This window comes from Sminthopsis crassicaudata, chromosome 2 (genome assembly GCF_048593235.1).
Source record: "Sminthopsis crassicaudata isolate SCR6 chromosome 2, ASM4859323v1, whole genome shotgun sequence".
Taxonomy (NCBI): domain Eukaryota; kingdom Metazoa; phylum Chordata; class Mammalia; order Dasyuromorphia; family Dasyuridae; genus Sminthopsis; species Sminthopsis crassicaudata.
The window spans coordinates 537,199,591-537,223,995 of NC_133618.1; the positions used below are offsets into that span (position 1 = coordinate 537,199,591).

At 41.3% G+C, this 24,405-nt stretch overlaps 1 protein-coding gene across 1 annotated transcript in view; it reads left to right on the top strand.

The window, feature by feature from the left end:
- Positions 1–24,405, top strand: part of ITGA11 (integrin subunit alpha 11) — a 183,423-nt gene extending 159,018 nt beyond the window's left edge. The window contains 12 exon segments of the mRNA XM_074294708.1: positions 1,053–1,138; positions 2,127–2,334; positions 6,503–6,601; positions 8,789–8,865; positions 12,240–12,329; positions 12,730–12,820; positions 14,902–15,015; positions 15,253–15,339; positions 16,527–16,637; positions 18,760–18,855; positions 20,850–20,963; positions 22,727–24,405. Of these exon segments, the coding sequence (XP_074150809.1) occupies positions 1,053–1,138; positions 2,127–2,334; positions 6,503–6,601; positions 8,789–8,865; positions 12,240–12,329; positions 12,730–12,820; positions 14,902–15,015; positions 15,253–15,339; positions 16,527–16,637; positions 18,760–18,855; positions 20,850–20,963; positions 22,727–22,798 (1,245 nt within the window). The 3' untranslated portion in view covers positions 22,799–24,405.

Consider the following 24,405-nt stretch of genomic DNA (forward strand, 5'->3'; position numbering starts at 1 on the left):
TCCCTATAATCATTGTGTACATCTGTTTCCCTGGTTCGGCTTACTTCACTTTGTATCTGCATTGAAGTCAGCATTCTATCTAAATCCATCATTTCTTATGGTACAATATATCTGTCCTCTCAAACAAAATTCTGAAAAAAAAAATGTAATCCTATCTTAATAACCAGGTCATCGTCACGAACATCTGTACCTTTGAGGCACTATTAAAGTATGTCGGGCCATTTGCCCTTCTGCTAAGTGGTTCCAGACAGCTACACTTTTTTCACTTTAATAATTTTTGTCACTTTTCTCAAGCTATAAGATATCAATTAATATTACTCTGGAGACCTTCTAGCAGTTTTCCCCTCCCCTTCTAAGATGCTACTTCTATTCTACTATTGACTAGACCATATTTCTAGTTATAATTCTGTGTAAATTAAGAATAAAAAAGATCTGAATGAATAGCCTGTTTCAGGAGCGATCTAAACAGATATTAATGGGAGTACCCTCACTACAAACTTTGTCACATCTCTTTGGCCTCTTAGGTTCTTCAGTCTCAGCTACGTAGTGATAGTTACTGCACAGTTAGTGAACCCTAAACGTGAATGATTTAAAGTGAATGTTACCTTATTGTGAATGATTGCTTTGTTGATGTTGTTATCGTTACTTTAATACTACCTGAGTTCAGAGTGGAGGGGACTTAGGTTTATTAAATCAAAGTCACATTTTGATCCCTCTTTTAAAAGAGTTAGGAAAGCCCTTCCAAAGACATGAACATAGAAAAAGCAAATGGTACTTGGAAAACAAGCAGCAAATTAACAGAAGACATGTTAAGTAGTACTAAGAGAAGAACCAGTTGCTTTTGAAAAGAAGTGTGTGTGTGTGTGTGTGTGTGTGTGTGTGTGTGTGTGTGTGTGTGTGTGTGTGCGTGTGTGTGTGTGTGTGTGAAGAGCTAGATCTAGAATTGGTGAAGGAACCTGAAGACCAGGAAAGGAAACTGAATGAAGTAGGAGTATGGACTGGGAAGCTGTGCCGCTGTTTCCCTACCTACCTGTGTTCTCCCCCTCATCCAGGTGCCCTTCTGGAACGGGTGCAATGAGGATGAACACTGTGTGCCTGACCTGGTCCTGGATGCCCAGAGCGACATCCCCACTGCCATGTGAGTAGATCACTAGAATTGGGCTTCCTGCTGCTTTCATAATTTCTGCCTGCAGCTTAGGGAACTTGTCTCTTCTTCCTGGTTAGTGGAGCTCTGTGTCCCCCAGATTCCTTCATCATTTTCCTCCTCCATCTATTCATTCTTTCACTCGTTCATATATTTGGTTTTTTCCCCAACACATCATTATTGAATGTCTACTGCACACCCCAACCCAGGACATAACTTTCTAGCTGAAAGAGATCTTTGAGATCGAGTCCAGATCACTTATTTTAGGGATAAGGAAACTGAAGTTCGGGCTGGGAAAGTAACTTGACCAGTCACATAGCTGCTAAGTACCTGAGACTGGTTGCAACAGTTGGAATACTATGTTGACACTTGCTGAGCAGTGTAGTTTCCTAGCTGGAAGGAGAGACAGAAGACTTGTCCATCTGGGAACTTGTAAGAGAGCCATGGGAACCTTGTGGTTCTCACAATCCTTCAGTTTCTCCTTCCATGTGGGAAAACTGCACTTCCCAGGAGCCCCTCCTGCCAGTATGGGGTGGCAGGTAAATAACAGTGCAAGGTGGTATCTGTGTCCAGCCCATGGTATGGACACTAAATGCCATAGGAACTCAGAAAAGGCTGAGGTTTTATAAAGCTTGAAACTATACTTTGAAGAATGAACTCTATCTCTCCTTTTTCCTCTGCTTCTTCGTTTTCTCTCTCTTCTCTTTAACACTCAAGGAATGACACTCTCCCCGTGGCTCATGGCAGGGCACAGAGCTGTGCTTTCCTCCCACAGGGATGACTAAGAGGGAGGAACCACATATTACCCTTCCATTAGGCACACTTACTGAGTCCAAGTCACCAAGGGAGACTCCCCCTCAGCCCACCACCACCACTGCTCATCCCTTCAGCCTCCCTTCTGTCATTCCTTGGGCTAGAATGATCCCCACCCACCCACACTTGCTCCTGTACCCAGCACTTTGATGCTCTGGTTTTCTTGCAGGGAGTATTGCAAGAGAGTCCTGAAAAAGACCCAGCCGGAGTGTTCTTCCTACACCCTCTCTTTTGATACCTCCATTTTCATCATAGAGAGCAGCCAGCGGCGTGTAGCAGTGGAGGCTACCCTGGAGAACAGGGGAGAGAACGCTTATAACACAGTTCTAAACATTTCATACTCAAGAAACCTGCAGTTTGCAAGCTTGATTCAGAAGGTAAGACTTTGATCTTCCTGGGGGAACTGCAGAGGGCAAGAGTCAAGTGCCCATCCTGGAGCAAGATTAGGACCTACAGGGCCCCACCCTCACCCATAGGTATATAAGAATGTAAATAATAAGTAATAGCAATAATATAATCATATACTAAATACTAATAAATAAAATACAATGTTTATAGACTGCTTAAGTACTGAAAAGTACTTTATATGTCATCTCATTTTGTGATATGTATTATCATATGTATATCTCATTAAGAGACAGCATGGAAGAAAGAGCCAGGAGCCTAAATACCCCTAGAAACCCGCTAGACAGTGTTAAACAGTGTGCCTCACTAACAGTCTTTTCATTCCCCGGGGAAAGGGCCCATAATGGATTAAGGTCTCCCTGCTAACCCTTCAGGCTTATAACTATCACTTTTGGAGAAGAATTGGGGGCTCTCCCCACAAAAAACCCTGTAACTAATGAAGCAGCCATCATTCCCCGGTGTCTCACCAACATGAGGCAGACCGGAGTGCAGGACAGAGCTTGCAGCCCTTCTTTCTGTCCCCTCACCAGACCCCCGTGTGTAGCCCCAGACTTTATGGGATGGGAGCTAGTCTCAGGGGCTGCAGCCAGACTTTCCTCCTGGAGTCCTGGCATTCTAACACATCAGGATTAAGTAAGTCTCTCCCAAGGCAAAGCACGAATCCTGAAATACCACAATGCCAACCTAAGAAGCAGTTGTGATCAGAGAGAAGCACTTAATGACCTGCCCACTGAGGATTCTGGAATTGTTTAAGGCTCTGGTATTAAGAGAGTTTACCTTCCCCTGCCCTCCCCACTCCAGGCTTTCTTGGCTCCTGCTCAAAACAAAGCTTCATGTTTCCCTGAAAGTTTTGTTAGCATAGCACAAAAGACCCTTTAGAACTAAGCAAGGGTAAAGAGAAATGAGAAACATGTTACACCCATCAGCCAGCATACCCAGGCACAGAGCAGCCTGCTTGTAGGGGCTGGGGTTTTCCTTAGCAGCACATTGAAAAGATTACGTCTCGATGTCCGGGCTGGGGCCCAAGGGTGGGAAAGTTGAGGGGACTGAAGTAGGATTTTCCCAGCTGAGTTATTATTCATCCAGGAAAAGGGGACTTCTAGTGAAAAATGAGGCCCTCAGACACAACTTTAATCTTAGTCCATATAACATGTCTTCATACACATGAATATGTATAGCCATCTAAACACAAAATGTACACGGATCCATATATACCTTGCATATAATTGCATATATGTAGGTAAACACACAAATGATATGTAAAATTCTCTGTGTGTGATAAAGCACTGTAGAAATGCAATCTATTATTAGATACAAGCACACACATAGCCTTGGAATACCAAATTATCAGGGCTGCGTATCGGTGAAATATTCTGTTTCTGAACCAGTCTGTGAGTCAGCAGTTTTTTCCCAGATTGTTTCCAAGGCCATTACATTATTCACATCAGTCTTGGGTACCAGGGTAAGGCAGAGAGCGCAGCATCCCCTCCCAGCAGCCAGTCAGTCTCTATCAGAGAGGGGTCCCGAGGCCCAGGAAAAATAACTGGACTTGGAGCCAGTATGGGTTGAACCCCAGAATGTATTCGGGCCAGTTCCTTAGCCTCTCTGGGTCTGTTTTCTAATCTATAAAATGAAGGAGTTGGATTAGATGGCTTTGCAGGTCCCTTCAGTTCAAAGTTCATGGAGCATCCAGGGAAAAGGCACATGGTTGCTGATTTGGCAAGCAAGAACTGAGCATCACAGCAATAAAAGGCATGATGCTGTTGCGTCATGATGCATGTTGGACAAACCCTCAATTTCTGTGACACAACTTGAACATTAGACTGTGCCACAGATGTTTACATACATGTATGTACTTCCACATATGCCAATGAACCTACAGCTTTTTTCTCAAGTCCTCTTTTGATGGCCTGCTGCCAATGATTTTAATCCAATATTTGCATTTCTGGCATTCCTGTTCCAGTTGTCCCTCTGGCTCAGCTGTCTTTTATAACTCCCAGGATGTTGAGGGGAGGGGTTAAATCATAGTTTGCTATTTTTTTTATTTTTCAAGTAACAAGTTTTATTTATTAATTTGTCCCTCATGCACATTGAACCCAAAAAAATTTAATCTTAACCTGAAAAATTAATCCCTCGATACCTCCCTCATAGTGAATAAAAAAAATTTTTGATCTGAAAAACAAATTCTTCAAAACTTATCTACATAATCTGGCAAGATAAGTTATCACATTAAGCTACATTCAAAATTGTATGTCTCTTCTGCATTTTAATGCAAGAGGTGAGAGGCGTGTTTCGCCATCATTCTTTTCAATTCATCTCTGTATGTTGATCAGAAAGCCTTGAAATCTTTTAAAGTTGATTTCTCCATAATGTTATTATCATTGTATAAACTGCTCTAATTTACTCTGCTCCCTTTATTCTGTATCAGATGACTTGTCTTCCTAACTTTATCTAAAATTGTCCATTTCATCATTTCTTCTGGCACAATAATATTCCATCACATTCATTTGCCATAGCTATTCCCTAAAAGGAGGTGATATCCCTTTAATTTCCATTTTTTGGCTAGTGCAAAAAGAGTTGCTTTAAACATTTTTGTACAAAAAGAATAGATTCTTCCCTTTTTATTTGATTTCTTTAGGGTACAGGCCTACTAATGGCATAGCTGACTCAAAAAGTAAGCCTGGTTTGGTAACTTTCTGTTCATAATTCCAAATTGCTTTCCAAAATGGCTGAACATTCACACCCCACCAATAGTGTACTACTAACTGCTTTCCCACAGCTCCTCCATCATTTACCATTTCTGTTATTCAGACAGGTTTGGGGTATTACCTCAAAACTACAACAGCGCCTGCTTTTAACCCTACCTCAATGCTTTATCTTTGCCTCTTCTACTGATATTCCACTTCCTTCCCTTGTACTGTAAACAGCTAGTAAGCACCACCTGACCGAATTTGGACATTACTAAAACAATGACAGCAAAACCCCAGATCTGGCTGCTACTGGCCTTTTGTGACTGACTTCCTGACCAGTGGTGGTGGTGGGAATTCAAGGATCATGAGAGCTCATAGCCTCCTGGGGGATAAAGTCTCTGACCCCAGGAACTTCCAGTCTGGTAGTGTCAAGTCCTTCCCTAAAAAGTGGGAGGACAGAAAGAAATTGGACAGCTGCAGAAACCATAGCCTCCAGGTATATATGCAGAATGGGGGGAAATGTAAAGATAAATTGTATGAAAGTTGTTGGCATCTGGTATCTAAAGTTATAGAAGGAGGGAAGCCTGACACCAGAGAGAATTCTATAGAAGAATCAGGATGGTGGCCAGGAGTTGTCCAGGAGTCCATGGGGTTCGGGGAGGATCTGTGCTGGTAAATATTTAGTAATTGGCTCTCAAAAAGAAAACCTACAAATAATACACTTTTAAAGTTTAACCTGGATTATTATTTTTTCCCATCCCTTGCTTAAGTCTAGACAATCAACATACAATAAAACCCTGATTTGTAGCATTTAGTGACTTCTAAGGAATAAACATTCATGCTGAAATTTTAACAATTTAACAAATGGCTGGTTTGATGGTTCCAGCACACCCCTGATTTAGGATTATAACCAGGTTATAATCATGCTTAACTCAACCATGGCTTCTTTTAGACAGCAGGTTGGGGTGCACTAATCACACACCCCATCCTCTCTCTATCTGGGCCTCCCACATCTGGAGACCCCATCAGAAGGTATATTCTTCCATCCCCTAGAAGCTTCTGGTCTCATGGGAAGATACAGTCCCCAACCTTCAGTTTGCTGAGTAGACCAAGCCTGGCCCACATACAGAAATCTCTGGTTTAATGGGGTAAGGCAGAATATATATCACATGAAAATGATCTAAAAATTAAATTATGCACCAAGAAATACAAATAAATTCCCAAATGCTCAAACATTGTCACAGGTTGAAAGCCCACTTGGGACCAAAAGGACATGACTGCCTTTTTATTGAAGGTATTTGGGCAAAATTCTTCCATTTTCATCTTTAAAGTAATTGCTAAGGAGAAGCCTGAAAATAAGCTGAGATGCTCAACCCACCAGGAGATGACCAAGATCAGGGTTTGATTTTTTTTTCCTCCCCATATTACTCCCTGTCCCATTACACCACAGGATGATTCAGATGGCAGCATTGAATGCATAAATGAAGAGAGAAGGATCAACAAAAAAATCTGCAATGTCAGCTACCCATTTTTCAAAGCAAAAGCCAAGGTAAAAAGCTGGGGGGGGAGGGCATGGAGAGGGGGATGGAAAGGAATAAGGAGGTAGGGGAAAGGTAGACAAAGATAGAAGTGAAGAAGGAATACTTTTAGGTGTTAGAATATTTTCCTATCATTAGATTCACATAAGGACATTTCAAATGGCCAAATTACCAGGCTGCGGTAGGTACCTTCCTTAAAGCCAGTCGGCCAATCAGTCCAAAACACCTACTGGCCCGGTATGCGCCAGGTATTTTAGTCTATGTGAAAGCGGAGATTCTTTGCCTCAGTTGTACCTACCCTTAATCACTGAATGGATGCGCCTCAGTCAAACCCACACCTGTTGAAGTCATTAGCTTAAAAAGGCTATGGTCTCCCACTGCATCCAGGGCTGTCTCCAGCTATATCTGACCATTGGACCCAGGTGGGCTCTGGGGGGTGGGAGTGAGCTTGCATAGCCCTCCCTCACTTAAATCTAACTCACTTGCCTGTCCCCTGCCATCCCCTCCCTGATGACATGGTCCTCTTCCAGAATGAAGGACAAACAACAACAATGGAAATTAAAAAAAAAAAAAAAAGCAGAACAGCCCCTGCCTTTAAGAAGTTCACACTGTAATGGAGGAAGTGGGGAGATAATATAAAAATAACTACATACAAACAAGATATTATATACTAGATAAATTGGATGTGATCAACAGAGAGAAGACTAATCCCATCCTTGGGAAGGCCAGGACATGGATCAAAGGATCTTGTGCTCAGACCACTGCTATTCTGTCCTTTCCACAACAGAACAATTCCCCCCTTAGACACAAGTCTCCTCCTCCAGTGGAAACCCCCATTCCATCCCCAACTTCAATTCCCCCAATAAACTCCATCCTCTTTGTCCAGAGGAAATAAATTCACTTTTTAATCTCTGCTCTTGTTGACATTGTTCTATGAAGGCAGTAAGACTTGGGAACAAATCAGCCAAATTCCCAAAGGCCAATTAATAACCTACATAGTATGAAATCTGTTGTTCTTAAATCATCCACTATGTCTCTCAATCCCCTCCCCAACTGTATGCTTGCTCATGAAAGACCCTTGGGGTGATTCATTAACATTTTCAGGCCTTCATGGGCACCTCCTGGAAAGGCAGCAGGATGGCCCAAGGGTAGAACAGAATATTTCATTAAACCAAATGAAAGAGCTGTGCATGGAGTAAGGAGAGGGAAGAAGGCAGAAAGCAACAGCTTGGACTCATACCACTGCTTAATAAAACAGAGCCAGGAGGGAAATAAATCACAGCTGTCTGAGCTGTGTGCATCTGAGGGTGGAGAAGAGGGATGAAGGAGGTGGCAAGTTCAGAGGGAGAGAAGCCAGAAGAGGCAAGGGCATTTGTCACCCAGATAGGGATGGGAGCCTACAGAGTTTTCAGTGGAACTATTTGGGGAAATGGAGCTGGGAGTCAGGGTCACAGTATCTAAAACGGCTATGGGAGAGGATTAAAAGAAAGATTCTGAAGGTTGCAGCAGCTAGATGGTATAAGAGGTCCAAGGACTGGGTTGGGAGTCAGGAAAATCTGAATTCAAATTCAGCCTCAGACCCTGAATGTGACCTGAGTAAGTCAAGCCTGAAGTTTTCTCCTCTCCAAAATGGAAAGGACTGGACTACGTTATCTCCAAGTCCATTCCACGTCTACATCCTATAATCTGCAGATGACTTCCCTGGAAGGACTTCAGTTTCTTCCTCTATAAAATGAGGAGAGGCACAGTGGATAATCTCTCATGTTTTTCTAGCTCTGAATTCCTAAGATTCTCTGACCATTATCCAATCCCAAACCTCATGAAGGCCACTTCATTCTAAAGCCAACTTTTCTCCCTGTTCTCCTTTGCTCTTAAAAGAAGGAAAAAAAGGGAGAGGAAGTAGTCAAGAGAGCCCCCCTCTCCGTAGGTGTTTTCTTTGGCTCCTTCTTTGTCCATACTGGCAGCCTCTCAAACGCCTATTGACATTTCAGCCCGTTATCTCTCCTTGTCCAGCACATTCCCAGCCGGCTAGGATGCGCAACTTGACAGCACGCCAAGGGTCAGTGCTAGCCCCTCTCTGAGGGAAAGCTGGAGATCCCGGAGGGAGCATGGTAGCCCTGAATGCTAAGCCAAGTGCCTTAGGAATCTCTCTTTTCCAACTGGCTTGCTCAGATTGGTATTTTTCCTCTTTCTCCAAGGGAGCTTTCCGCCTGGATTTCGAGTTCAGCAAGTCAGTTTTTCTTCAGAATATGGAGATCCTCCTGACAGTCGGCAGGTCAGTGGCCATGCTCTGCTTGCCCTAATTTTTTCTGCTAACTCCAGGTCTTTAATACTTCCTGTATTTGCTGCTCTCACTCCATATTCCATGTAGTAGGCAAGAGGTACACTCGTAATACATCAATGCATTGCTCCCAGAGTGTTTGCTTGACTCAAAGAAACTCTTTAGGGGAAGTATGCCATTGTCCTCATTTTCCAGATGAGGATGCTGAGGGTCATAGAAGTCCAGTGATTTTAGATGGCCAAGCAATTAGTAAGTGAAAGAGCTGAAACTTGAACCCAGATCTCTCTTTCTACTCCCCCACACTGCACAGAACAGCCATGTTTTCAGCCGGCCCACAGAGACCTGACCATTGGCTAGGGGAGACGAGATGGACAACAATGTAATCCCCCAAAAATGTAACATGACAATTACAAATTGGGATGCAGCATTCTGGGAAGTGTTTAATAACCGGCTCTCGGTGGATACACTTTAATCTACAGATTAGGTAATCCACAAAATAATAAGTGAAAATCTGATCCGTAGATTTGCTGATTTCCAAGGTATAAATAATCACAATGAAAATTCAATGGTCTATTAAGGACACCCCTACAAAAAGAATATTGAATAACAGATATTATGGGATTGTCCTAAACTAAGCCCAAGAAAAGACTACCTGGACAAGCTGAGTTTTGAACCACAAGGCCTCATGTTCTCCATCAATTAAATCCAAAAAATCCAACAATCAATATAACTGAAGGAAGGAGCTTTTCTGCTGTGTATCATGTCAGTATTTTCTTATTATTACAGCAGGAGCTTGGTAAAAAGCTGATTGATGTCAGTGGGTAAGACAGATGTGTGGGGATGTGTGTGTGTGTTGGGCTAACAGTACTTTACCCAGCTTTTCCCGAGTATAGATCATCTAACCGGAATATATCCACAATGCTAATAGGCTTTAATACAAGTTGGGGGAGGTGGCAAGGGCTGTGCCTATATGCAGCCATACTCATACCCACACACAGGGCTGAGCCAAGGCAAAATCGTGAAACAAAGTTCAGGTGGCCCCTTCTGCCCCCCCTTGCTTCAGTGGCCCCTCTCCATTTTCCCCATCTCTCCCCTCTTTACGATCCCAGAATCATGTTCCTCTCTCTTCCCGTCCTTGTAACAAAACTTGCATTGGAATGGAATTATTTACTTCTAGGTGTCAATGAGTTCCAATAGCTGTGTTCTTTCCTCCAAGGGCATTCTCCCTTGATTCCTGATGTCTCATATCAATTCCTTAGAGTCATCAAATAGGTGGAGGAGCAGTTACTGAGCAGGAGTACCCTGAAATTACACCATGTGAGGGATTACCTATTTCACTTACAGATTAGGTCATTAAGGGAGAGGGAATATGTGGAGGTTACCTAATGACCCTTCCATTCCCTAACAATGAGAATACATGTATATACATATGTGAGTAGGCTTATAGGAACTCTGTGTGTGTGTGTGTGTGTGCGTGCACGCACGCGCTTGTTTTTCTGCCTGACCTTTCCCAGAATAGCTAACTAGTTGCAGAGACCATGAATCTCTCTTAAGTAATAAACTGGCTTTTATTGTAAAAATATTAGCTGATATTTATATAGTGTTCTAAGATTTACCAAGTGCTTTATACATATTATCTCAAATAGCATATCCCTCTTAAGGGAGGAGAGAACTCCCTCTGTGATTAAAAAATAATTAAGAAGTTGTTGTGATCTTCCTAGAGACTTTCCCACCAATCTGTAATTTAATTTGCAAAATAAAAACAAAACACTCCATACAGATTTGGTGTCAAAGGTTGAAGAGCTACATAACAGCATGTTGAGTTCATGTCTGCAGTTAAGACAAATTAATTATTACATGGAATTTCTACTTGAGCCTGAGGCCAAGTTATGACTGATTTATGGAAGATTTAAAGCATTCCTGATCATTGGTGGAGACAAAGGAAGCAAAATAGTTAAGTTTCTCAATGAAGAGAACTGCAATCCTAAAGCAAATTTTGCCTCTGTGTATATGTCTGAGTTATGGACCAAATACAGATGAAAGCCCACAATAAAGAAGAAAATTGGCCAATTCATAATTAAATTAAATGACTGATTCTTCACTTAATTCCCAAGAGAAATTAAACTAAGTTTGAATTCTCACAAATATTTTTAATTTTCCAATTAAAGTTTAGCTAAGTTCTCAGGTACTGACTCCTGAAAGGAAGCTAACAAGTGAGTTACTCTCAAGATAGAAACAAAACAATAATGCTGATTCAAGGAGTTCCTAGTTGTTCCTGCTGTTTGTTCTAAAGCTATGGGATGACTCATCACTGTAATCCTTTTTGGATGCTTCTTCTTGGCACGGAAGTAACCCTGGGTTCTCCAAGCACGGGCCAGTAGAAGGCCAGTGCTGATAAGGCCTATTTGGCTGAAATCGCTTTGAGTACGGATCCACTAATGGAAGAGTTTACCAAAGTTTGGAGACTTGTCACTGGAAAGTTAGCCCTCCAAGCCATAAGGGTTTTGTTTTTGTTTTGGTTTGTTTTGGTTTTTTTTGGGGGGGGTTGTTTTTTTAACTGCAGGAACTCATCTAACTATCTACTGAGATGTGGAAGAGTTTTGAAGAAAGCTCCCATAAAGATACATTATGGATCTTTTGAAGAACTTATGTCTATATGATGATAACAACCCACATTTATATAGTAATTGATGTATTTTTAAGTACTTTTATCTACATATGTTATCTTATTTGATTCCCCAGCACTTAGTAAATACAGTGTTTGACACATAGTAAGTGCTCAGCAAATACGTTTTTCATTCATTCATTCACTGCTACGGCAATTCTTTGAGGTAGACAAAGCAGTAAGTACTTTACCAATGAAATCAAAGAAGTAAAGGAACTTGCCTGAAGTCACAGAGCAAGTTAGTGGCAGGTCTTGGAGCCAGAGCCTTCATTCCTCACCCAGTGATTTTTTTTCATTACACTATGCTGCCTCCATTTGTGTGATAGCACATGTTAAGATGTGGTTGAGGGAGGGGATCTGGGCTTGGAGAAGTGACTTGCAGAACAATTAGAGGAGCAATGACAGACATCTCCACCAAAAGGGTGTCCCCTCAAGTCTGTGGGTATGTATAGCCTGAAAAGTTTGAGAGATTTCGACCCAGATTGTTCCCCTTCTTCCCACTAAGGAAGAGATTACTTAACCTCCCTAATAATCATTCTAAATATTTAGCAGCTCTGGATACCAAGGAATCCTTGTTTTTGTTTGACCTGAATCCCTTCCACTGAAGTGATACCATCCTAGGTGAGCTCAGTGCTCAGACTGGCTCTCCATGTGTGGAGAGAATGGGAATTCTTGACTCTTATTTCCTATCTTCTGATTTCAGTGACAGTGAAGAGCAGGAAAGCACTAAAAACGATAATTCAGCTCTCCTGAATTTCCATCTTAAATATGAAGCTGACATCCTTTTCACCAGGTATGAAATAATCCTCCCTGAGACTCCCTTGGATCCAAAAGGGGAGCATCATGCCAGCAAGCTCACAGTCATGTCACAGCCTAAGAGCCCCAGTTACTCCTAATGGGATAACGGAGTAGAAAAGAATCAAGTTGAAGGACATAGGGAATCTAAAGGAAAGCAGAAGTTTATTGGGAGGGTCAGAAGTTAGAAACCCCAAGGCCATGTATTAAGCAGAGTACCAGAGCAGATTTCTCTATCCATCTCTTTTTCTCTTTATATCTCTATCTCTCTGTCTCTCTCTGTTTCTTTCTGCCTCTCTCATTCTCTGTCTCTCTCTGTCTCCCTCTCCGTGCTCCTTCTCATGGGATGGCCTTCCCTGAACTCTTACAACTAACAATTCTGTCCAACTTCCCTACAGAAGTTCCAGCCTGAGCCGCTATGAAGTCAAGTCCAACAGCTCCTTGGAGGGTTACAACAGCATTGGCCCTCCTTTCCAATGCACATTTACGGTAAGACTACACAGGAACAGGGAGCAAATGAAGGGTGCGTGCTGGGTCCCTATCTCTGCAAGGAATGTCTGGAGTCTGAGCTAATGCTGTCCTGGTATTGTGGTATGACCACTAGCCTGGGATTCATATATCAATGTTCTGGTTTTGTCTCTGCAAATGTGTGACTCTGAGCAGGTTCACATGACATTTCCAACTCCAAAGCCTCAAATCTTCAGGTTATTTAATCTAATTGGAGGAAGAAAAAAACTTCAATGTACACAAAACAATTAAGGCATTGATAAAATTTGTATGACTCTAAATGCAATTGAAGTTCATAAGATCATAGATTGGGACCTTAAAGATTATCTGATCTGGGGGCAGCTAGGTGGCGCAGTGGATAGAGCACCAGCCTTGAATTCAGGAGGACCCGAGTTCAAATTCAATCTAAGACACTTAGCACTTCCTAGCTGTGTGACCCTGGGCAAGTCACTTAACACCAGCCTCAGGGGAAAAAAAAAAGAAAGAAAGAAATAAAAAAGTTATCTGATCTAACAACTCTCATTTTACAGAGAAAGAAATTGACTTATCCAAGGTCACACAGAGACAGAGGCTCAGCTCTGGGCCTAAAAGCTGTGCAATTTCTCCCAGAATTCTAAGAAAAGAAAGGTTAGTGTGAGTTGTCAAAGAGAACTTCTTAGAGGAGGAGAAAATTATATGGGCCTTTAAAATGGGCAGGATTTGGAGGCCAGGCAGGCCTCAGCAAGAGTAAAGAATGATTTGTTAAAATCCAACATCCATTCCTATTAAAAACACTAGAGAGTATAAGAATAATTTTTTCCTTAAAATAGTCTGTAGCATCTATTTAAAACCATCATCAAGCATCATATGTAATGGGGATAAACTGCAACTATTCCCAATAAGATCAGGAGTGAAACAAGGTTGCCCAATATCATCATTACTATTCAATATTGTATTAGAAACGCTAGCCTCGGCAATAAGAGAAGAAAAAGAGATTCAGGGAATTAGAGTAGGTAATGAGGAAACCAAATTGTCACTCTTTGCAGATAATATGATGCTATACTTAGAGAACCCTAGAGAATCAACTAAAAAACTATTAGAAATAATCCATAACTTTAGCAAAGTTGCAGGATACAAAATAATCCACATAAATCATCAGCATTTTTATACATCCTAACAAAATCCAACAGTAAGAGATACAAAAAGAAATTCCATTTAAAATAACTGTCAATAATATAAAATATTTGGAAATCTATCTGGCAAGGGAAAGTTTTATGAGCAAAACTACAAAACACTTTCCACACAAATAAAGTCAGATCTAAACAAGTGGAAAAATATTAAGTACTCTTGGATAAGTCAAACGAATATAATAAAAATGACAAGGGAATTAATGAAAAAAAATCAGATGAAGGTAGCCTAGTTGTACCAGATCTAAAACTATATTAAAAAGCAGCAGTCACCAAAATCATTTGGTACTGGCTAAGAAATAGACTAGTTGATCAGTGAATTAGGTTAGGTTCACAGAACAAAATAATGACTATAGTAATCTAGTGTTTGACAAACCCAAAGAGCCCAGATTTTGGGATAAGAGGCAGCATAGCACAGCAGCTAGACTATTCAGAATCAGGAAAAGCTAGGTTTGAGTCTTAGTTCCAATACATACTGGCTGTGTGACCCTAAGGAAGTAATTTAATTTCTTAGTGCCCTGGGAAACTCTTTCAGACTTTAAGTGAAGTAGATCTGAATTAGCAAATAAAGTTTCTTATCAGAACCTCCCTAAAACAATGAAATTATAGAAAATGCACAAATGGGCTACTATAACATAACTATCATATGTTGTCCAATAATATTGTAATTAGCATTTTATTTCCTCAATAGAAAAGGAAACAACACAATAGAAATCAAAGACCACATCTCCTAAATTAAATTAAAGACCAGTATCTAGACATCATGGACCTGTAATGCTTCCTCTCTTGTTCTACTCCCCATCCACCTGTTCTGATTATTACTGTTCCTTTAGGGCTCCCCATAATCCCCTTCCCCAGTGCTTACTAGGCTAACACTTTTTCCCTCTTTCTTCATAGATCCTAAATTTAGGATTTTTCCCAGTAGATGGGATCACAATTAAAATCACAGTCCCCATTGCCACAAGAGGAGGGAACCGCCTACTGATGCTGAGTGACTTCTTTGTGAATCAGGTAATGATCTGCCAGGAGTCTTGTCTGATAGTCTAAGGTGAGCATAAAACCTTTTCCTGAGCAAGCAAGAACCCTGCTCATACAGAAATGTCCCTATTGCTCTTTTTCCCACTGTCTGTAGTGCCATGATGGGTTTCCTCCTAGGTTATTCCTGGATAAAATTCTCCCCTCATGGAGACTGTCTGATGAACTTGGTTGTAAAATTGTATGTGTGTCTGTTTTTATATGTCTGTGTAGGAGAATACAACATGCAACATCTGGGGAAACAACACTGACTACCGACAAGCTCCCACTGAGGAGGACCTGAGTCATTCATCGCAGCTGGTAGACACCCTCCCATGGAAAGAAGGATAGAATGTAGTAGACTTAAGATCTCTGTTTCCTGGGCATAAAAGCTGTTTTTCTTAGTCAATAAGTATCAATTAAATGCCTAATAGGTCTTCATCCTTAAGCTATATCCTATGAGAAGTATACATAATAAATAGAGAAGGAAAATGGTGGAGCAGTGAAATCAGGGAAAGATCTATAAAGGTGGTCAGATTTAGGGTGGTCTCTAATGGAAAGAAACAAAAGAAGAAAAAAAGACAGATATTCTGGTACTCCAGAAAGGGTTAAAAACCGTGTGTGTATGTATGTGTGTCTACATACATATGTAGACACACACATATACATATCCACATGTACAAAGGGACTTCTGATCTTTGTAATATCCATAAGGTAGATAAGGAATATATATTGGTTTATTTTCTAGGTAGGGAAACTGAGGCACAAAAAGAGAATTTAATTCAACACACATGTATCTATTAAATTCCTACTATGTATAGAGGTACTGCAAACTAAGACTATCACTGAAATTATAAAATAGATCTCCCAATACAAATACTTTGTTCTTTCTTTAAGAAAGCAAGGACACATTGGGTAAGGAACCTGTCTTGAATAATGAACCTAGAATTGTTTTCAATTATTTAGCATCTCTGTGCCTTGCTTTCCTTCTCTGTAAAATGAAAATAATAATAGGATCTACCTCAAAACATTTCTGTGAGGATGAAATAATACATGTAAAGTATTTTTCAAACCTTAAAGTGCTCTGTAAATATTATCTATTATTCCAATATGCCAAAAACTACCAGTCTTGTCTATTTGGAATGCAAAAATAGACTTCTCCTCGTCTTTTGGGGCTCATCAAATTTTTACCAAAAAAGCATCAACCTATATGCAGGGCCAGCCTAATTTATGGGAATGAGAGGCCACAAACTCTAGATTAATCTCCACTGACTGACCTACTGATTCAGATCTCAGTCTCAGATAGATGCTTCTAGCTTGACTCTAGAGTTCTCAGATGTAGGAAGAGTCCTTAATTTTAATAACTGAGCTAGTCATTTCTCTTTCTGCTTTTAGGTCCAGCCTAGGTGAAAGTGATTTTACCTAGACCTTGCACAGAGTAGGCTCTTAATAAACATTTGTGGAATTCAATTAAACTCACTCTTCCTTGGGTCTAATTTTTTTTTCAGAACCATAGCAATTCAGATGTGGTTTCAATCAACTGCAATGTGAAGCTGGCCAGCAACCAGGAAATGAGTTTCCACCTATTGGGGAATCTATGGCTAAAATCTCTCAAAGCAGTAAGTAGTCAAATCCCTCCATGACTTACTCCCTATCCTTGTGTTCTCTTAATCCAGCTAAAGAATAGAGAATCCACAAGAGGATTCAAATCCCTCTCCATTTCCCAGAAATAGAGCCTCTTTTTAGGTTCTCCATGGTTATCTAATTTGTAGGTTATTCCTGCTATTTCATCACAAACCAATTCTTCCTTCCTCCCACTCAATGACATTTAATTGAACAATCAATATGTACTCAACACTATATTGTGAGATATGCAAACAACCTAATCTGTGTAATATACCTGACTAAAAAAGCCAAAAAGATATAAATATAATAAAATTAAATATCAGTACAAAAGCCAGCACAAAGTAATGTTAAGTGCCAAGTCAAAGGAAAGTCAAAGGAAGGAAGGCTCATTATAAACTGCATGGTATATAGTATATAAACTAGTACACAAAGCTTCATGAAACAGGTGAGATTGGCGGAATAGAATTAGGCAGCTAGATAGCTATGCTGTCTAGATAATTACAGAATGTCTTCCAAACTAATAGAAATAATTTCTATCTTATCCATTATTTTGGACTATCTACCAAGTAATGAGGATCACTCAAGTCTTGCTGCCCTTACGTATGCTCTCCCCATCCTTGGATCCCAATAATCTTCTCTTCAATCCCTGACCATCTTCATTCAGTGGATAAACTTCTGGCCATTGTAGTCTACCTAATACCACCAAGTTCTCCTAAGCTGAAAAATAAATGCCCAGATGTGTTGAATTCAGAATAACAGCTAGACACCTCAGGATCAAAAAGTTTTAGGCAGGAGCAGGGGAGCTGGAGAGCTCCTACTGAATGATAGGAGGCCAAAGAGAAAGTTGGGAAAATGTGGAATGATAACAAGGACTGTGGATTTAATTATTGGCCTGGAGCATAACATCCTGAGAACATAAATCTTAGAATGTTAAAAGAAGGGAAGATCTTTAGACAACATTTACTATTGGTGGAAAAACTAAGGTATGAAAAAATGCACTCACAGAGTCTCACCAGATCAATCTGTGCCCTGGAAAGAACACTGGACTAGGAGGCACGGCACTTGGATACTTCCCAAGTGAACTTGTACAAATAGTGACTATTATGTCACTCTATCAGGGCCTTAGTTTTTTCATTTGTATGTAATAGTCATTACATAGCAGTATCTATTGAGCAACACGAAAAATAAAAGGTCTGATCTTGAAGGTCCCTTCTCAGGCTCCATCTATGATCACTGATCATAGATGATTCTCTCCCTCAGGGTCACTAAAAAAAATTAAGTTCCTGTTGCTGCTTTACGTTCAGTATTTGGATCAAATCAGCAAATAATAAGCACCCACTCTGTGCCAAACACTGTCCTGAATACTGTAGTAAGCCTCGTGACAGAAAGGTGTTCCTAGGTCACCACTGGGGAAGGCAGCCATGGCTGGGAACCACTGGAGACTCATCAGATGAAAGGGGAGGAAAGGGACAAGAAAAAAACAGAACCCAAAGAACAATAAGCACAATTCCAACAATATAAATTTTTTTTGAATCACTAGGCTCTGAAATCCCACATATATGTCCAGCCAGTTCTCACCACCCCAGTTCAGAAAACATTTTTATGAGGAAGCAGGGAAATGGTCTTTTCAATCATCCTCATGTGTTTAGTGATCTTCTCTCTTTCTCCCAAGAGAATGGGATGTGAGGAGAGAGAGAATAAGGCTTTCTGGATACTTGGTCTTTCACATTAACAACCAAAATTAACCAGGACTTAATCTTCTACTGAACACAACAGGAGATACAAAGATGTATAAAACCAAAACTCAGGTAAAACTAGAAAGCATCAAAGTACACAGCCCTTCTCATCAGTCAACTACCAAAGCAAATACCATGTGTAACTGGTCCCCAGACATTCTAGTATTTTCTAACAACATACCTCATGTGAGGATTTACTGAAAAGTGTCTTGTTTCAAAACATGTATGTTTGTTTTGTAGGCGAGGAACAGGGAAGTAGCCAGTATATTGGCGGGGGGGGAGGGGGGATCCTTATCTGGCCTCCTGGGACTCAGAGGTGGGTCGGGGATGGGAGCCTCTCTGTCCAATGCCAGACAACAACATCCCTGTCTCTGGGCAGCTCAAGTTCAAGTCTTTGAAAATCAAAGTCAATGCAGCACTACAGCGTCATTTCCAGAGCCCCTTCATCTTCCGGGAAGAGGATCCCAGCCGGCAGGTGAGTGGGGAGAGAGAAGGGGAGGGAGGGACTCACTGAGAGGGATCCACAAGATCTAGAAGCTCCAACCTAAGAGGTGACCGTGGTGCACTCCCTCCCCCCTTCCAGAGCCAGGCCAGCCTACATCATTCCAGAAGGCAGGGCACAAGGGCCAAGAGACCAGGAGGTCAGGAGTAGTCTCCTCTTCCCCATCTCCATCCCCGCTCCTCCCTGAAAGGCCAGCAAGGCTATGTCATCTCTTGAAAGCAAACTGAATAACACACTGCAGATTTTGCAAACCTTAAAGCAATCTATAAATGATTTTGCTATTTCTCTTCTTTATTTCTTTGGGTCTGTCTGTAGGATCAGTTTTCTATTAGTTGGTGAAATAAGAAACTCCATTCAGAATGTGCAGTAAAAAATCAGTAAGAGTGGCCTCTTAGCTCATTTCCCTTTCCCGCACCCTATGAAATGAAAAGTTAAATCCATATAAATACATACTACGTGCTCCTAAAAAGTTATCTACGGGCTAATTGTTTGTTATGGAATGTTTTGGGGAAGTTGCTGTTTTAAAGGGATATCTGATGCTCTAAATCATTTGGGGGGGGGGGTTAAATCATTTTGCTTTGTGGGAGGTCTAAAGGTCTGGCCAAGCACTTGTAAAAGGGGTTTTTACTGTGATGATTATGATGATGATGCAGCAAAGGGCTATCCCATCTGCTGACCCCCACCCTCAAGCCTCTGGTACCCAAGCCCTTAAAAAAAGAGACAGAAACCAAGACAACCTGGCCACCTGAGGACCATGCGGTTCTGCTGCCCTCTCCTGGCTATGCTTAGGAATCGAGGCTCTGAAATCCCACATATATGTCCAGCCAGTTCTCACCACCCCAGTTCAGAAAACATTTTTATGAGGAAGCAGGGAAATGGTCTTTTCAATCATCCTCATGTGTTTAGTGATCTTCTCTCTTTCTCCCAAGAGAATGGGATGTGAGGAGAGAGAGAATAAGGCTTTCTGGATACTTGGTCTTTCACATTAGCAACCAAAATTAACCAGGACTTAATCTTCTACTAAACACAACAGGAGATACAAAGATGTATAAAACAAAGTCCCTCCCTCTAATCCCACTCTAGTTGGTATGGCAAATATATGCCCTTTAAGATATAAATATAGAATAATACATGAAAAAAATTAAGTATATGAATGGTATACATAGCACTAAAATGGCATACATAGAACTAGAAGGGATCTCAGGAGGCGTGTAATCTAATTCACTCAATTCATACATGAGGAAACTAAGGGCCTAAGACATAAAATTACTGGCTCAAAGCAATCCTAGCTCTGCTAATAAGCAGCAGACTCCAATCCAGTGTTCTGTCTATTGTACGTCTGTCACAAGGGCCATGAGATCAGAGGTGGTAGATATCAGAGAAATGGTAGTCATCTGCCTCTGAAAATGATGAGGATGACGGCAGATGATTTAATGGAGAAGATAGGATTTAAATGGATTTTGAGGGATAGGTAGAATTCAGAACTCAACAAAAGTGTACAAACCTCCAAATTTGTCCTTTCTGCTCTCTGCCTCCCCTTTTCAGGTCCCATCCTACTTTGGGCCTCAGAGTTTCAAAATCTGAGGATGTGAAAGCTATTTTAGGGGAAAGGCTGCTTTCTCAGTGACCCTTCCCTCATTCACAGATACTTCCCATATGACAAGCCTAGGAAAGAGTCCTGGGGAAAGCCAGAAGTAGATATTGCCAGCCTTCTTTCTGGAAGATACTGATCCATGAAGGCTTGAGGGACATGGTTCCCTATTGCTTGGGCCTGAAATAGAGGAAGAGAATTGGACTCTAGTCATGCTAGTCTTTTCAACATTTTCTGTTAAATAAGGTCCTCTTCTTCCTCCATCTCATCCTCCATCAGACTGAAAGCTCCACAAGAGCAGAAGCCATGTCTCCACCTAAAGCAACTGTTTTGCCAATGTTAAATTAATGGTATTTCTTGGCTGTTGTCCCTTCAGGTCATATTTGAAATCTCTAAGCAAGAGGATTCCCAGATCCCAATCTGGATCATCATCGGAAGCACATTGGGAGGCCTCTTACTCCTTGCCCTGCTGGTCCTAGCACTCTGGAAGGTGAGGGCAACACCTGAAAGTAGCACAGGCTAATGATAAAAGATGGGGAACTGGGAAGCCTGGGCATTTGATCCTCATCAGCTCTCTGGGATCTAAACAAACTCCTGACCTCTTGAGTACTTCCTCCCCAAGGAAGTGAGGGAGACCTTCCATCTTTTCTCTATAAGCCCCCTACCTGCTGCTTTTAGCCCATTATGTAGGATCTTGAGTTAAAGAACATCTCTGCTTCCAAGTATGATAGAACTGTAGAGCATCAGAACTGAAAGAAACCTTAGTGAGATCATCTAGTTCAACCCCTCATTCTCTAGAAGAGAAAACAGATATGTAAAGGGACAGGCCCAAAAAAACTCAAATTGGGAATAAGAGCAGGGAATGTCGTCCACATTTCTTACATTTTAATTGCATATGAATCTTTAACATTCAATTCAACAAATACTAAGAGCATTAAAGTCAACCTTGGGATTCTCTCCTTTAATGAATCTTTCATGAAAATTCTAAGTAGATGAAGCTTTCCTTTAGTGCCCCTTCATTTTCTACTTCACACACACATACAGAGGCACTAAATGCTCTTGACCTGTTCCCAGGATGCACAAGGTGGTCTTAGTCCACTCACAAGCCACTTCCTTCCTGTGGATGTTCTTCCTATCCTTCCCCCGCATCAAAACTTAGCAGATCTCTGTGCCTGAGAGGTGGGACCAAAGTCACTTGGAAAACTAATTCATACCAAATTGCTATTGGCTTAATGTATTTCTCCTTCCCAAGGAAAATCTGAATATTAACTGTTCCTTCAATGCTTTAAACCAGACCAATGTGGGAGAAATGAAATGATGAACATTTTAGGTTTTACAAGGCCAATGAATGAAACAGTGGCTTGGGAGACAGGGGGCCTTTTTTTAGGCCCTGAAATTATACATTGTGGACATCTGCTTTATTCTGTCAGTATTTAGGTTTGGCCTTGCTTCCAACCACTGATCCTTTCCATTCTTCAACACCATACATGGGCACACATATACACAGCCCTCTCTGCCATACCACCACCAGTACTCCAAAGTACTCTTGTTCTCCAAAGTTTACTTGCTTCCTAAATGAAGTTTTTTCATCAATAATAATCCTTATAATTAGATTTTTACAATACCATTGTCAGACTAGATAAGGTATTATAACCTTCATTTTACAGATGAGGAAACTGACTTGGAGAGATTAAGTGACTTGACCAAAGTCACATAATTAGCAAGTGATGGGTCCATGACTAGAAGTCTAGTGCTTTCTCTACTACAAGTGATTACTCAAAATTTCTGAAAGATCCAGAGCTGTGACAGGAGGTGGAGGGAGAGGGAAGAAGAGAGGAGACACTAAAAGTCTAGTGCTTTGTCTACTACTTTTTACAAGTGTTTATTGAGTTTCTGAAGGATCCGGAGCTGTGACTGGAGGTAGGAGGAGAAAGAAGAGAGGAGAGATTGAAATACATAGATATTAATTCTTTTCAAACAGCTTACAAAGTCATTTAAGAGATAGCAAATATAAACCAAGATATAATTAAGCACCAGCTTATGCATTCAATTAAAAGAGAATCTGAGAGGGACTAACATGAGCAGGAGGCTTCTTGGAAGATATTTAAATGGGGCTTTGAAAGATAGCAAAAAAAAAAAAAAAAGTGGGAGGGGGGTTAGAGTGATGAGTAAGCCAGGATATGGAAGGAAAGTAGACCATATCTTGTCTATGGTTAATAAAGGGTGAGTTTTGTTCCTTTTCGATACCCACAGCTTGGATTCTTTAAAAGTTCCAGTCGAGAGAGGAAAACAGAACAGGAACCCAATGCCAAAGTGCTGGAATGAGGCTCCATGAGGGTGTGATTCGATGGGGATGGGACAGGGTGCACTTTGTCTGGCCCACATCATGTCTGCAACCTGTGGAGTGCCCATCTGACCATCTCTGGACCATGAGGAGAAGAGAAGAGGCATCCCTTTTCAAATGATGTCATCTCAAAGCATAAATTCCCAGGATGGTTGCAGTCCTGCTTTCCCCAGAAAGGTACTTCAAACTGGTTTTTAAACAGCGCTGATCTGAGCCCAGGCAGCAGAGTGCACACACACACACATACTTTGCTCCTGCCTGGCTTATCCAAAGACCCAGCTTTGTCTTCTCAGTGTCTCCATCTAGAGATGCTTTGGGGAAGCATACCTTTCCCAAGGTACCAGGATGCAAGCAAGTCATCATCAGATGAAACCTGGGGAAGAAGACTCTAATGGCCCATGGCTCACACTCTATCCCCAACACTAGGCTTTGCGTGAAACCTGAGCAGTGTTGTAGGAGGTATTAAGGTTTGGTGTTTTCATCTCCTATCCACCTGAAATTCTGCTGATGGCTCATCAATCATCCCACCTATCCTGCCAGCTCCTGATTTTCCCCCACATCTCTCCAAGCTGGATTGGACAAAGGCAGGGGAAGACCTCATGAGGTTCCTTCCATCTCTGCCAGATTAACACAGAGCCAAGGGAAAACATACCCCAGGGAGCAATTTATCCCAAGGAATAAGGTATTGCTTTCTACCCCTAGCAGTTATGGGATATGGAGAATCGGACAGATGGATTTATGTTACTAGCCTCAGCAATCAAGGAGGCAGGCTGAACATTCACACACACACACACACACACACACACACACACACACACACACACTCACTTCCCTCCTTCTTACTCCCAGCTACTGTTAAAGTTGCTTTAGTTTCTCAGTACCTCAGAGGGAAGAGTTTGGATGATGCAAAATATGGTGCTATGAAATCCACATTTCTGAATTTCCTACTGACAGCCTACAAGAAGAAATTATTGGAGTTGGTTAACAGGCAGGAAACCCAAACTCTGCTCCATGAACCTGACAGTATTCATTCATCGGCAACGCATCCATTCACTTAGCAGCCATGCTGTAGCTTCCACCAACCCTTCTCTACCAAACCCCTTGAAAGATTCCACTCACGGTCCTGCCAATCCCAAACAAAAACCCAGTGGTCTAAGAGAGAAGAGTTTTAGCAGATATTTTGACTCATCGTCTTCTGAATGCACTGAATAAAATTCTTATCAAATTAAGCACCTTAATGTAGAGAGTTCAGTGTCCAGCTACATATTCAGGAAACATCTACATTTGAGACATTATGAAAAAACCAGTTTGACGCATCTTCTACAAACTGTGTGACTTCATAAGTGTGTGCACAAGGGAAACCGACAGGTGTGTACTGGCTGAGTCTGCCACAACACCACTGAGCCAGAAGCACCAAGGCCAACACGTCCAGGCCTTCTTTGTGCAAAATTATTTATGCCTTTTGAACTTATTTTTGATGGGAACAGGAGGATGTGTAGGAACTATGAGCATCTGTCCTCCTGTTACATAGTACAATCTTTACTGTCTTAAATATTTTTGAGAATTAAAAATATGTTTAAGATACCAA